This window comes from Rhinatrema bivittatum, chromosome 10, assembly GCF_901001135.1.
Source record: "Rhinatrema bivittatum chromosome 10, aRhiBiv1.1, whole genome shotgun sequence".
NCBI lineage: Eukaryota > Metazoa > Chordata > Amphibia > Gymnophiona > Rhinatrematidae > Rhinatrema > Rhinatrema bivittatum.
The window spans coordinates 109,641,052-109,654,181 of record NC_042624.1 but is presented as its reverse complement, the minus strand read 5'-3'; the positions used below and the strand labels follow the sequence as shown (position 1 = coordinate 109,654,181).

Below are 13,130 nucleotides of genomic sequence, written 5' to 3'. Positions count from 1 at the left end.
TTGAAAGAGGAGCTGAAACGCAGGATGTGGAGCCGAGTGGTCACCTAAGCAATAATCACTAATAGATAAATGCCCCCCACCCAAAAAAAAAAAAAAAAAAAGAAGACAATACAAAACAGGAGGAGGGGCAAAAAAACAGGTGAAATTCCCCAGGAGATTTCACTGAAGCTCTTTCAGTTTCCTATTGATGTTTCCAGACTTTTACTTCATACAAGTTTAATTTTGGTACCAGTTTTACAATTTCATCAAAGCTCTTGAAAAATAACATGAAAAAAAGGCCAATAACAAAGCAATAATAAAGAAAAAGGGTGACAGAATCCCTTCCCCCCCCCACACCTAACAAAACCCCAAACCCAAAGCAAGCAGGATCTCTGGGGAGTGGCGTGGAGAGGAGCAGAAGCTGCAAAGCAGAGCCCACTCCGCCAGCCTCCCCCGGCAGCGGCTTCAGGCTTTCCACCAACATCCTGCAGGGATCCCAGGACTCGGGGCCAGACATTTTCAAGTGCGCGCACTCTAGAGAGAGCTAAACATACAAAAAAAAATAAATACTCTCACCCCTGTAAAATGTGTACAGAACAAATATTATTTTCAGAATAGAATATTAATAAATACTCTAAAAAAAAAAAAATGTTACCAACTTTTTTTTTTTATTCGTCGGACAGCCGCACAGCCTGTTCAATATATTTACAAAACTTTCTATAAATATAATATTTTAAAAGGACACCTAGCAACCTCCGCCGCGGTTGTTCTGTACACTGAGTTAGTCGCTCGTCAGTAGAATTATAGTGCAACAAGTCAAAGTGTGTATAAAACATTATACATAGACACTCGCACATCCTTTGGATGTTTGCAGTTCATTTTAAACTTTGTGGTTCTCCCTCTGCCATGGAAGTTAGAAGGGGCTGCTTTCCACAAGTGAGGAGAGCCTGGGCAAACGCGTGCTCTTCCGGCGACGCCGAGGTCCTTAGGGTAAGCCGTCGTCTTCCAGGCTGACTGCTACGCGCTGGCAAGGCAGAAACAAACACAGCGGTTCTCATTTGCAGGGAATTTGGGGTACCAGCCGTCCCCCCCTTTTCATTTTCCCTTCCCCCCCCCATCTATTCTCGCCAGTACTGTGATGACCCCTCTGGGCTGCGAGGCGCGAAGCGAGATTCTCTCCGGAGCCAGGCTCCCTTGCACTCTTCAGCTGGCCGGGCAGGCGGTGCTGTTGTCTGAGGGCCAGGATGCAGGGCCTGCAAATCCTGTACCAGCAGTGCCGTACCCCCCCCCCAGCCTATGACAACCCCCCCCCCCCAAAAAAAAACAAACAAAAAACCAGAAGTTGGCTCTAAGATTCAAACCTGGATCTCCTAGGGTGGTGCCACCGGGTCAACAGGTGGGCTCGTGATTTCCGCTTACCGGGGCAATTTTTGTTTTTCCAGTTACATTTTTTTTATTAATCATGGAAGATATTACACAACAGCCCTCTGCAACGCTGCGAGAAACCAAATGCACAATCGTGCTTTTTCCATTATAACGCCCCCCTCCCCTTGGATGACATCAAACTTGTTCAAGCAGTTCAGCAGTCCCTATACCGGGGCAATTTTTTAAAGAGCTCGCAGAGCTGCCAAGTGCACGAGAACTTTTACCACCTGTGCTAATGAACCCCCCTCCCCCACCCCGTGTGGTTTGCACCTGTTATTTGTACAGCTGGCGAAAGGGGAGGGGGTAAAATGGTGCCCAGGCTGTTTTATTGCCCCCTCCCACACTACCGATCTTTCAGCCAGGAGGAGGAGGGCACTGCTCAGAGAAGCCGATTTACCCGGGTGGATGGCTCTGAAGATTGCCCTCGTCACATTCAGTTTTGCAAATGTTTCTTTTTTTTTTAATAAGCAATTAGAAAGCCAAAGGACAGAATTTCTCGAGTGCATTTTTGAATCTGTACTTGGCTGCTTTTTTGGGACTTGCATTACCTGATGTTCTCCATGGGCCCTACTGAGCAGAACCATCTGCGGTCTGTTGGGTGAGGAAGATGCCCGTGATGGCAGGGTGCTGGAGGGAGCCCGGGTGCTTGGCGTCCGGCGCAGGACCGTCCCTGCGATGGCCTGACTGGCATGTTGGAGAAGGGGGGGAGGGGCAGGGTATAAAATTAGAGGAAAATCCCTGGGAAGGTGTGAATGAAGGCTTAAGGTACTAAATCTCAGCCCTGGTTCTGACTGAGCTGGAAGTACAAAGGAGCGGGAGGAAACTGCCAAGTCCAAAAATAAAGACAAATTAAAAAAAAAAAAAAAAAAAGACTCCCATGGATGGTAAAATAAAACACTTGGTTGCACTGGAATAGGCGCGCGTGACTATAAGTCAGCTGCACTGTGCCACATAAGATCCTGGAAACTTTACAACTCAATCCCAGGTCCTGCTTACCCGACAGCTTTAGAAACCGTCGTTAATAAAAAATAATCTAAAATGGGCGCTGTGTTTTCTCAGAAATCATCACTTTTACTCGATGTGCATTTCCAAATGAGCTGCTTTTCCACTGGAGTTCATGTGCTTGATGCAGCACAGTGAATCCTTCCTGCCTCCTTGTGCAGTCAGCCCCAGTCACTCGGGTCACATTAACGAGAGGCTGCAATTAACTCCAGGCTGGCAGCCCTGCTCTACTTACTGTCTGGGGTCCTGCCAGGCAGACACAGATTTAGGATTTTGCCTTCTCTAGGCACTTTTGCATTTCACCACCCCCCTGTTCTTTTTTTTAAATTATTTTTTAACTTGCCAGTTTCCTCCCACTCCTTTGTACTTCCAGCTCAGTCAGAACCAGGGCTGGGATTTGCTACCTTAAGCCTTCATTCACACCTTCCCAGGGATTTTCCTCCTATTTTATATCCTGCCCCTTCCCCCCCCCCACCCCCCAACATGCCAGTCAGGCCACTGCAGTGACGGTCCTGCGCTGGACGCCAAGCACCAGGGCTCCCCTCCAGCACCCTGCCATCACAGGCATCGAATCTGGCCACCAGGTGTCGCCCTTCAGCGATGACCATGACGCCTTTCCCCTCCCTGGTGGGGTGGGGGTTGAATGCCACCTCCCCCCTGCCAACCTGAGGAGCGGAAGACCCCAACTCGGGTAACTCGAAGCGGAGAACATTCCGCAGGGCAGTGGCACAGCACCCGCACCCCGAGCCATCGGGCCGCCCCTACGGCGCCAGCGCATTAGTGTGTGATGCATCCCATGACAACCACAGGAGCCTTCCCTTTGCCGCGCAGTCACCAACGAGGCCCTGAACGCTTACTGCTGGGTAGACGTGTCCGATCTGGGTCGTCGTCCTCCCAATGTGGATTTCACTCTCGTCCTCCTCTTCTGTTGTCTTCCTGTAGACCGGGTTGTCAAAATTCATGCTTTTCGTGTTCTTTCGTTTCCAGTTCCTCCAAATCAGATACCCTCCCATGCACAGCAAACCGATGACCACTGAAGAACAAGGAGCAGAAGCCTTCAGATGAGCTCTCGAGTCCAAGAGCAGGGCAAATAATTTCAACTTTTCAGGCACGTTGCCCAATTGGAAAACATGCTTTATTTCACTCCAGTGCAAGATGGTGGGAGTCAAATGAGACTGAGATACAGAGCACACAATTCAGTACTGAGTGAGCTCGCAGGGCGATCTGTGGATGTGTTCAGATGTATTTAACTATGTAAATATTTTAAGCAAACATAAACCAAACCTCTGACGAGAGACACTCACAACTGAAGCAGCCTTAAACCAAAAAGCTTTTGCTTATGAATCAGGCTTTTGGAGTTCTAATGGGACCTCCCAAATTTTACAACCATGGATACTCCATAGCTGCAAATGGTACAAGGTGACACCTTAACTAGAACTGGAAAGTAATCAGTCAACTAAAATGACACGGCAGTGCGAGATTTGCTAAATGACCCATGTTATAAGTGCAATAAGATAGTCCTTTTCTACTCCTTTTGGGTGATCTAAGGATCACCAGGAGACTCTTACTGTATACCTATTCTTGCATTACCGCTTGACTTGTATATCAGTACTAAACTGCCAAACTAGCTGCGCCATTATATTTTGTGAATCTGAGTCCAAATCATCAGACCATGATAGCACACAGCTATGAAAATAGAGGCTCTTGATAGTATGCAGTCTGCTAATATGATGCAACTGGCAGAGAGCTGTGTTTTGTAAAGATGACAAGTCCTGGAATAATGCCGCTGGTGGAAGTGCTTTGTGAGGCCCTGTCACCAAGGAGACCTGCTAGATTTTCACTTTCTGGCACCGTAGACATGCGCCTAAACATATGATGAGAAGCTTTATGTAGACAGGTACATTAGGAAGCTGTCAAATGCCATCACATTTATAACGGGGCTGCCACTTGGAGCACCAGCATCTGAGCAGCGCTTCACTTGTTTCTAAGGGGCAAAATACTTTTACAAATAGAATTCATTATTTTTTAAATTCTTAAAATAGGGAGGTGGTGTAATAAGAAATTACTACCTACCTGATAATTTCCTTTTCTTTAGGACAGTCAGATGAATCCAGAACAAGTGGGTTATGCACCTCTACCAGCAGATGGAGACGGAGCAAACTGACATCACAGTACATATTCCCCTGCCTGCCAGTATTCTCTTCAAAAGCAAAAAACTTGATTAAAAAACAGATAATCATTTCAATACTCAGCCAACAGACAACACTGAACTCAGACAAGAATGCATTAACACTAGTTTAGGGACTGGACTAACACTTACCAGTAATCCCTATAACACGTAGCCACTGAGGAGGACCATAATACAACCATTCGGCAGCCAAGTGGGGAAGCTGGATTCATCTTCTGTCCTAAAGAAAAGGAAATTATCAGGTAAGTAGTAATTTCTCATTTCTTAACATCCAGGCAGATGAATCCAGAACAAGTGGGATGTACCCAAGCTACTCCAGAATAGGGCGGGAGGCTGCTTGCAGTCCAGTCAAAATCGCACGTGCAAAGGCTGCGTCTTCCCGGGCCTGCACATCCAGACAATAAAACCTGGAGAAAGTGTGTAATGAGGACCATGTTGCAGCTTGGCAAATGTTGACGGAGGACAACAATTTCACTTCCACCCGACACTGCCTGAGCCCTAGTGGAATGAGCCCTGACCTAAATAGGTAACAGCTTCCCAACATCAATGAATGCAGCTGTGACTATCTCCTTAATCCAGTGTGCTATGATAGGCCATGAGGCCGGCTCTCCCTGCCTTGTATCGCCATGAAGGACAAACAAGTGATCCGTCTTCAGTCTCAGTAATCTGCAGATACTGGATGATATGTCTCCTGACAAACAAGGGTCGCAACAGACGATACTCTTATTCATCTCTCTGTCCAGAGTCAGCAGGGAGATGGACCGATTCAAGTGAAAGTCAGTGACGACCTTTGGAAGAAAAGAAGGAACAGTATGCAGCTGTACTGCCTCTGGAATCACCTGGCAAGACAAGGCCTTCAGTTCAGAAACCCTACGCGCAGAAAATATTTCCACAAGAAACACCGTTTTCAAGGTCAGTAACTGCACGGTCAGGTTATGCATCGGTCTAAATGTAGGACCCGCTAAGGAATCCATTACTAAATTAAGACTCCATAAGGGCACCGGAAACCGCAAGGAAGGACGAAGATGTTTCACTCTTTTCAGGAAATGGGCCACATAAGAGTGAACCAACAAGGATCCACCATTCATCTGACCTCTGAAACAGGAGAGAGCTGCTACTTGTACCTTTAAGGAATTAAGGGCCAAGCCTTTATTTAAGCCATCCTGCAAAAATTCCAAAATGAGCATGATCTTGACTGAACAAGGAAGAGTGCCTCGATCCTCAGACCAGGCCTCAAACACTCGCCAAACTCGCATCTAGGCCATGGGAGTGGAGAACTTTCTAGCTCTCAGCAAGGTGAAAATCACTGCCGCAGAGTATCCAAGTTTCAGCAAGCGAGCCCTTTCAAGGGCCATACCGTAAGACAAAATTGATCGGATCTTCGTGAAGAACAGGACCTTGCCGCAACAGATCCCTGTGTGCCGGAAGTCGAAGGGGCCAATTGTCTCCTGGGCCAATCTGGAACAACCAAGAACACCATCTCTCTGTGGTGCTTGATCCTTCGGATTAATCTGCCCAATATGGGCCATGGAGGAAAGGCATACAGCAACTCCTGCACCAAGGCATCGATTCCCAACAACTTCCGATCTCTCCTGCAACTGAAGAATCCTGGAACTTTTGTATTGCGAGAAGTTGCCAGCAGGTTGAGAAACGGGAGATCCCAGCGATCCAGAATCAGCTGAAACATCTCATTTGTTAGCGCCCATTCTCCTGGGTCCAGACTCTCCCTACTGACAAAGTCTGCTCTTACATTGTCTTTTCCTGCTAAATGTGAGGCTGAAATTATCTAGAGATGTAGTTCGGCCCATTACATAAATTGATCTATTTCCTGAGACACTTGTTGGCTCTTGGTTCCTCCCTGCTGATTTATGTAAGCCACAGTCATTGCGTTGTACAATTTTATCCAGACTGCTCGACCCTGTAGCATGTCGCCAAACTGCAAACATGCCAGTTGGACTGCCCTGGCTTCCAAACGATTGATGTCCCAGCGCCCTTGCCAGGTCATCTCCCCAACCATGGAACTTCGCATCTGTTGTCAGTATTAGCCAGTCTGGTGGTGCTAGGGAAATTCCCTTCCTTAGATGTTCCAGCTGTAGCCACCACTGCAGTCGGGAGGAGACCTCCATCGGCAAGTGGAGCCAAATCAAATAGTCCAGAGACTGCGGGTTCCACTGAGACAACAGGGAGCGCTGAAGAGGACACATAAGGACTCGCGCCCACAGTACCACTTCCAGGGTTGCCGACATTAAACCAAGTACCTGCAGGTAGGAACATACAATCGGGCGCAGAATGTTCATCAACAGACGTAGCTGTGCCATCAACTTCTAAATTCGAGTTTCTGGCAGGAAAACCTTGCCCTGCTTCGTGTTGAACCAAACCCCGAGGTATTCCAATGACTGAGCAGACTGAAATCTGCTCTTGGCCAGGTTCACCACACAGCCGAGCTCCTGCAACAAGGACATCACCTTGCGAGTCACCAGGTGGCTCTCTTCCAGCGACCTGGCTCGAATCAGCCAGTCGTCCAAATACAGATGTACTAGGATCCTATCCTTTCTCAATTCTGCCACAACTTCTACCATGACCTTGGAAAAGGTACTGGGAGCAGTGGCCAGACCAAAGGGCGGTGCCCGAAACTAATAATGGCGTCCCAGAACTGCAAACTGCAGAAAGCGTTGATACTCTAGTTGAATGGGAATATGAAGATACACATCAGACAGGACCAAAGAGACAGAAACTTCCACGACTGCACGGCCATTATCACCAAGCACAAGGTCTCCATGTGAAAATGTGTCACCCTCAGATGACGGTTGACACTTTTGATATCCAGGATGGGACAAAAGGATCCCTTTTTCTTGGGCACAATGAAATAAACTGAATATCGCCCCGTATTTTCTTGAGATGCAAGCACCAGAATCACAGCCCTCAGACTGAGGAGCCTTGCCAATGTACTCTCCACTGCCTGCTTCTTCTGTGGGAAGTGGCAGAGAGAGACCATGAACACATCCTGAGCAATACTGCGAAACCCCAGCGCATATCCTTCTCGTATCACCTCGAGGACCCATTGATCTGATGTGATCTCGACCCACCTCTGATAGAAGAGAGAAAGGCATCCCCCTATCTCCTGATCTCAGGGGTGGGTCAGCAAACCTTTATTGGGAGGGTCGGAGGTTCCCCCTTCTCAAGCCCGTGCCCCTTCTGGGATGTCTGGGATGAAACAACTGAGACCTACTAAAAGTCAGAGTCCTCTGAAAGGTCACTCCTCTATAGGGTTGAAACGCTTGGATCCTCTAGCATGACCTCTCATGCTAAAGGAGTGTGGCGACTGCTTCTTATTCTCCAGTAATCGAGGAACCAGTGATTCATCCCACTTACTGACCAATTTTTCCAACTCCCAAACAAGAGCGAGCCTTGAAGGGGCAATTTCGTGAGTTTAGCCTTGGAGGTCGCATCAGCTGACCAATTTCTCAGTCATAACTGACGCCTGGCCTCTGTTATCAAAGCCACCCCTCTGGCTGAGGTGCAGACCAAATCGCAGCCCGTATCTACCAAGGCGGCGGCTGCTGGCTCCATAACTGCCCTGGAATTTAACCTAGAGTCATCAACATCTTGAGAGAAAAGTAAACAAGAGTGAGCCAGGGAACAACAAGAAGCGATCTGCAAAGTCATTGCCACTGCTTCAAATGCTTACTTAAGGATAGTCTCAATCCTCCTATTGTGTACATCCTTGAAGGCCACTCCTCCCTTCATGGGAATAGTCGTCCGCTTGGAGACTGCACACATAAGTGCATCCACCTTCAGAAAATGTAAACACTCTTTCACCACCGGATCCAGAGGGTACAGGCCTTCCAAAACCTGACCTCCTTTGAAATTAGCCTCTGGAGCACTCCTTTCAAGATCAATCAATTCTTGAATGGGCTCCATCACAGGAAAAAAACAAGAGGTTTTACACAGAGAAACCAGAATGGATTTTTCTTTGGTTCAGATATGGAATCTGTCCCAGGTATTCCCAGCATATTCAAGATCTGGGAAATCAGGGCTGGCAGTTCATCTCTATGGAAGAACTGTAGCATAGTTCTATACGGTTCTAATCCTGGAGGAATTTCTCCATCATCTAGAGAGTTAGGATCGGCCTCATCATAAGAACATGCCATACTGGGTCAGACCAAGGGTCCATCAAGCCCAGCATCCTATTTCCAACAGTGGCCAATCCAGGCCATAAGAACCTGGCAAGTACCCAAAAACTAAGTACCGGTATATTCTATGTTACTGATGCCAGTAATAGCAGTGGCTATTTTCCAAGTCAACTTAATTAACCCCTTTCAGGACGTGAAAATTTTTCGGTGTTGTCTGTATTACATCCTTCTATATTTCCATGGACGTATATATTTGAGGAAGACTGCACAATACATTAGGCTCACTGACGAATATATTCGGGGTGGATTGGAAAGGGGTTACTAGCAGATAATGGACTTCTCCTCCAAGAACCTGTCCAATTCGTTTTTAAACCAGGCTACACTAATTGCACTAACCACATCCTCTGGCAACAAATTCCAGAGCTTTACTGTGCCATTCTTATCCCTATCGGGCAGACTCGTTGCCGATCTTGGAGTACACCGGTGCTTAACAGTAGGTCCAAGCGAGGTTCCTACCTGTGACTCTGCCCTGGGAGCATTGGACGGGGCGGAGGACTGTGCCTGAAGAGAGGACTGCAATCCCATGAAAAGGCAGCAGGATCCATGCCAAAACCAGAAGACACCTAAGGTATCCCCACTGAACTTCCTTCCCCTGCAGACGAACCAGTTAGGGGAGTTCCAATATCAGGCACCCGCTCCTGACGCGTTTTAACCCAGATCTTCATCCAGCTGGGAAGAACCAGGCTTAAGGAAATCAGAGGAAGCTAATTCTCCTTGAGCTTCCAAACAGCGCTGGAACAAGTTAGTGGGCAATCCAGGCTGAGATGCCCGAATATGACAGGCAGGGCAGAGGGAAAGGCGCTCAGGTTTCTTGGGTATAGGTGCCACTAGGCCGACAGTACGCTGAGCGGTGACTGAAGGCGTGCGTCCAGCTGGTTTTTTTTTTTTTGTTTAGGTGTGCAAAAACTTTAGTTGTCCAATATTTAGGCGTCTCAAATCTGGGCGTCCAGTACTTAGGCGTCCCCAAGGACAGGCGCCGCAAAAAACGTAGGCGGGTAGCAAAATGCGCACAGATAAGGGGGACAGCCACTAAGGCACCACTTAACTTGGGCGTACAAGCAAGGCCCGACTTAAGCACCCAAAAACTGGATACGCACAGCTGGACGCAAAAGACGAACCGACAATCCTGAAAAGGGCAGCCTGACGCATAGACAAAGCGCACAAAAACCAGCTGAGGCCTACCGTGCGGCGTGCGGCGAAAAGGCCTTAGAGCGGGATCTAGTCTACGGAGGCTGCTCAGCCCACCGGGCTGCCCACTTCCCTTAACCTCCCACGGAGCGGGACAACTGTCGGAATGGCGAGCCAAGCACAGAGACCGGGGGGAGGAGGAAGCCCTACGCCAAAAGCCCTCCTCTGTCTCTGTATATTATTTTATTTTATTTTTTTTAACTTACCTGAGCTCAGCCTTATCTGGCCGAGTACAGAGTCGGTCTCCGGCTGTGGGAGGAGAGGGCATCACTGCCGTCACTGCCGCACTCGGCTTCCTGCACCCGCTGCCTTTCAGCTCAGGCAGAGAAGATTCGCAAGTGATGGACTGTAGTTCTGAGTTACTAACTTGGGATTTTCATCAGATGAAAGGTATTCTACAAATCAGAATGTTTGTCTTGCCACTATTAAACACATTCCATGCCAAGATACAGCTACAGTGTTTTCAATCAAAACTGCTTACCCACAGGGACAATTATTCCAATTATTGCTGCTGTGAGTGTAGATCCTAATCCGTGGCTCTTGTTGCTATCTGTAAAAAGACACAGGTTCGTTGAGCAAGCAGTTCATTTATTTATAAATCGCCTCTTATTAGTCGCCATACCAAAAAGCCCACGGTGATTTGCAGACATAAATAAAAACACATAATCAAATCATAAATCGAACACTCAGTTGGACAAAGATGAGAGTCTCTAATACTTCCAAATTTAAAAAAAACATCTCTCTTTTTTTTTTTTCCTCTTGAATTATCACCTTCCTGGAACCCCACAACCCTCTCTCTAGCTCACCAAACTTACAGGAAAGTGACTCTGTGTAGTGTTGCTGATTATTTACCAAAGACTAGCTCAATACATTTTTTTTTTCAATCATTTAGTTGGCAGTTCAAGCAGAAAAATCTACACATGCCTTCATTTTCACTTTCTCCTTTCTGGGAGGAGAAAATGTGGTCAGGATCAGAAACAATTTCTTCCACTTTATAACAAAAAAGCTTTTACATATCAGGCTGAAAACGTTTGAAAGTTTCACCTATCTGGTCACGCCCATCATTAAGGAAGCCGGGGACAGTGCTGTGCTGAGTCCCGCCGAAGCCCCAGAGAAGGCAACGCACGGATTCATGTAAAGCATTAAGACAGCACGGACAGGGCTCAAGGAAGGAGAATCAGAACAGTCCAGGGCATGGCCATAACAACAGGTGCACGGGTTTTAATCTCTCCCTTTCTGCAAAAGGAAAACTACTGTATAAAACATAATGGGACCAAAACGAAGAAACTATAATCTGGTGAGCCTAATATCGGTGCCGGGCAAAATGGCAGACAAAATCACTGGCCATACAGACTGAAATGGCTTAATGGGGAAGAGTCAACATGGCAGAAGCAAGGGAGTGCCTTGTCTTGACACCCACCGCTTAGTATTTATGATAAAACTATGTTACCGTAACCTGATGGCACCTGTTTAGTGAATAGAAATCAAGACATCTACCAACATTAATATCTGTGCCTTGTTGTAAACCGTTGGGATGGTACCTAGCTTAACGACGGCATAGAAAAGATTTTAAATAAATACAAATAAATACCAATCTTTTCAATGTTTTTGAAGGTATAAATAAACCTGTAGGTAAAGGTGAGTTGGCTACTATACTGTGTTTGGATTCGGAGAAGGCGTTTGATAAAGCTGCCCATGAGAGACTCCTCAGGAAATTACAAAATCACGGGACAGGAGGCAGTGTCCTGCTGCGGGTTGGTAACTGATTAAAAGGTCAGAAGCAGAGGGTAGAACCACATGTTCGGATTTGCAAACAGAGAAAGGTCATTCTTTGCAGCTTTAAATTCGGCCTGCGTTGAGAGATGCGCCGGCAAAAGTAACTCAAACTCTTTCTTAACATTTTAACAGGCCAATGTTACCGCCGCAACACATTCAGGAAAGGACTTTAACGAGGCTAATCCAAAGCTCGAAGCCTGTACGCATCTTCGTGTCCTCTTAAAGAGTAATGAGCACATGGAGCTGTTCCTCTTTTACTTCAAAATGAAACAGGTACAAAAAAAAAGTGGCCAGAGTGGCAGGAGAGGGAGCAATTTCTCTGCTTTCTGCATATTCTGAAACTGAAAACTGCGCCGCACAGAACTGCAGGGTTTATTACTTCTGCTTGCGGAAAGTGAAACTTTCTAAACTTAGGGTCCACCCAAGTTTTACCTACTAACCCGTCTGGTCAGGAGCTTTCCTCCATTTCCACGTCACCGCATCCCAATTACTTTCTAAACACGAAAGAAGATCTTGACAGCGGAATGTTGAGAGAACGACTCGGTCCTAGTTGAGTCTCTGCTACGCTCGCAATCCCCAGGACAGAACTGGGACAAACATGGTAGCATACGCGCACCTCTCTTTAGCCGATGTATAATTGGCCTGCTGGTGTTTCAGTATTCCCCGGGCAGAGGCAGAAATGTAAGAAAGACAGCGTCACTTACAGTGCTGGGATAAACTGCTGTTTCCAGTAGTCAGAACGCTGGGGCTCGAGTGTCTGGTGGTAGATGAGCGAGCACTTGCAGTACTGTAGACGTTTAGTGCTGTTACAGCATCAGTGCTTTTAGCGGCAGGGCTGCTGCTGGCGGGAGCTGTAGAACTGGCAGCGGCGGTGGTACTGGAGGTGGATGAGGTTTTAGCTGTAGTAAGCACTGCAACAGTAGTTGATTCAAAGGGAACAACTAAAAATCCAAACCACAAAACAGCTTATAAATATACACCGAAGAAAAAAGAATTAGAGACCTTTGTTTTCAGTTTTTATTTTATTTTTCTATCAAATTTCGATGATATTACAAAAAAAAAAAATCAGTGGATAAATTAGCATTAAAAAACCATATACATAAGGCACATCATGAGACCAAATCAATGAATGTATTGCCTTTACCTCAACTTGTTTCGTGTTTTGGTTAATAAATATCCAGGTCTTAAAAAAGACTTTACAACAGCTGTTGTTTTAGCCCCTGATGCAGCCCCATTGTAAGAGGGCGAAACTCGGCCAGAGTCGGGCTTGTTTACATATTCGTGGTACTGCTCAATAAAGAAATCCAGTTTGGACATTCATGCCATTTCCATTAACGCAGGCACGTGGTTCTCCTTAAAACTACCCCAAACCTTCTCTC

General features: G+C 46.8%; 1 protein-coding gene across 2 annotated transcripts in view; it reads right to left on the bottom strand.

Annotated features, from left to right (window-relative positions):
• Positions 1–647: 647 nt before the first annotated feature.
• Positions 648–13,130, bottom strand: part of LRP8 (LDL receptor related protein 8) — a 320,100-nt gene continuing 307,617 nt past the window's right edge. Inside the window, exons 16-19 of one of the 2 annotated variants that reach the window (XM_029618330.1) lie at positions 12,456–12,692; positions 10,457–10,525; positions 3,264–3,439; positions 648–1,003 (exon numbers count right to left, since the gene is read on the bottom strand). In XM_029618330.1, the coding sequence (XP_029474190.1) occupies positions 965–1,003; positions 3,264–3,439; positions 10,457–10,525; positions 12,456–12,692 (521 nt within the window). In that variant the 3' untranslated portion in view covers positions 648–964. The remainder of the gene's footprint in view (positions 1,004–3,263; positions 3,440–10,456; positions 10,526–12,455; positions 12,693–13,130) is intronic. The other variant, XM_029618331.1, reaches the window with a different exon arrangement.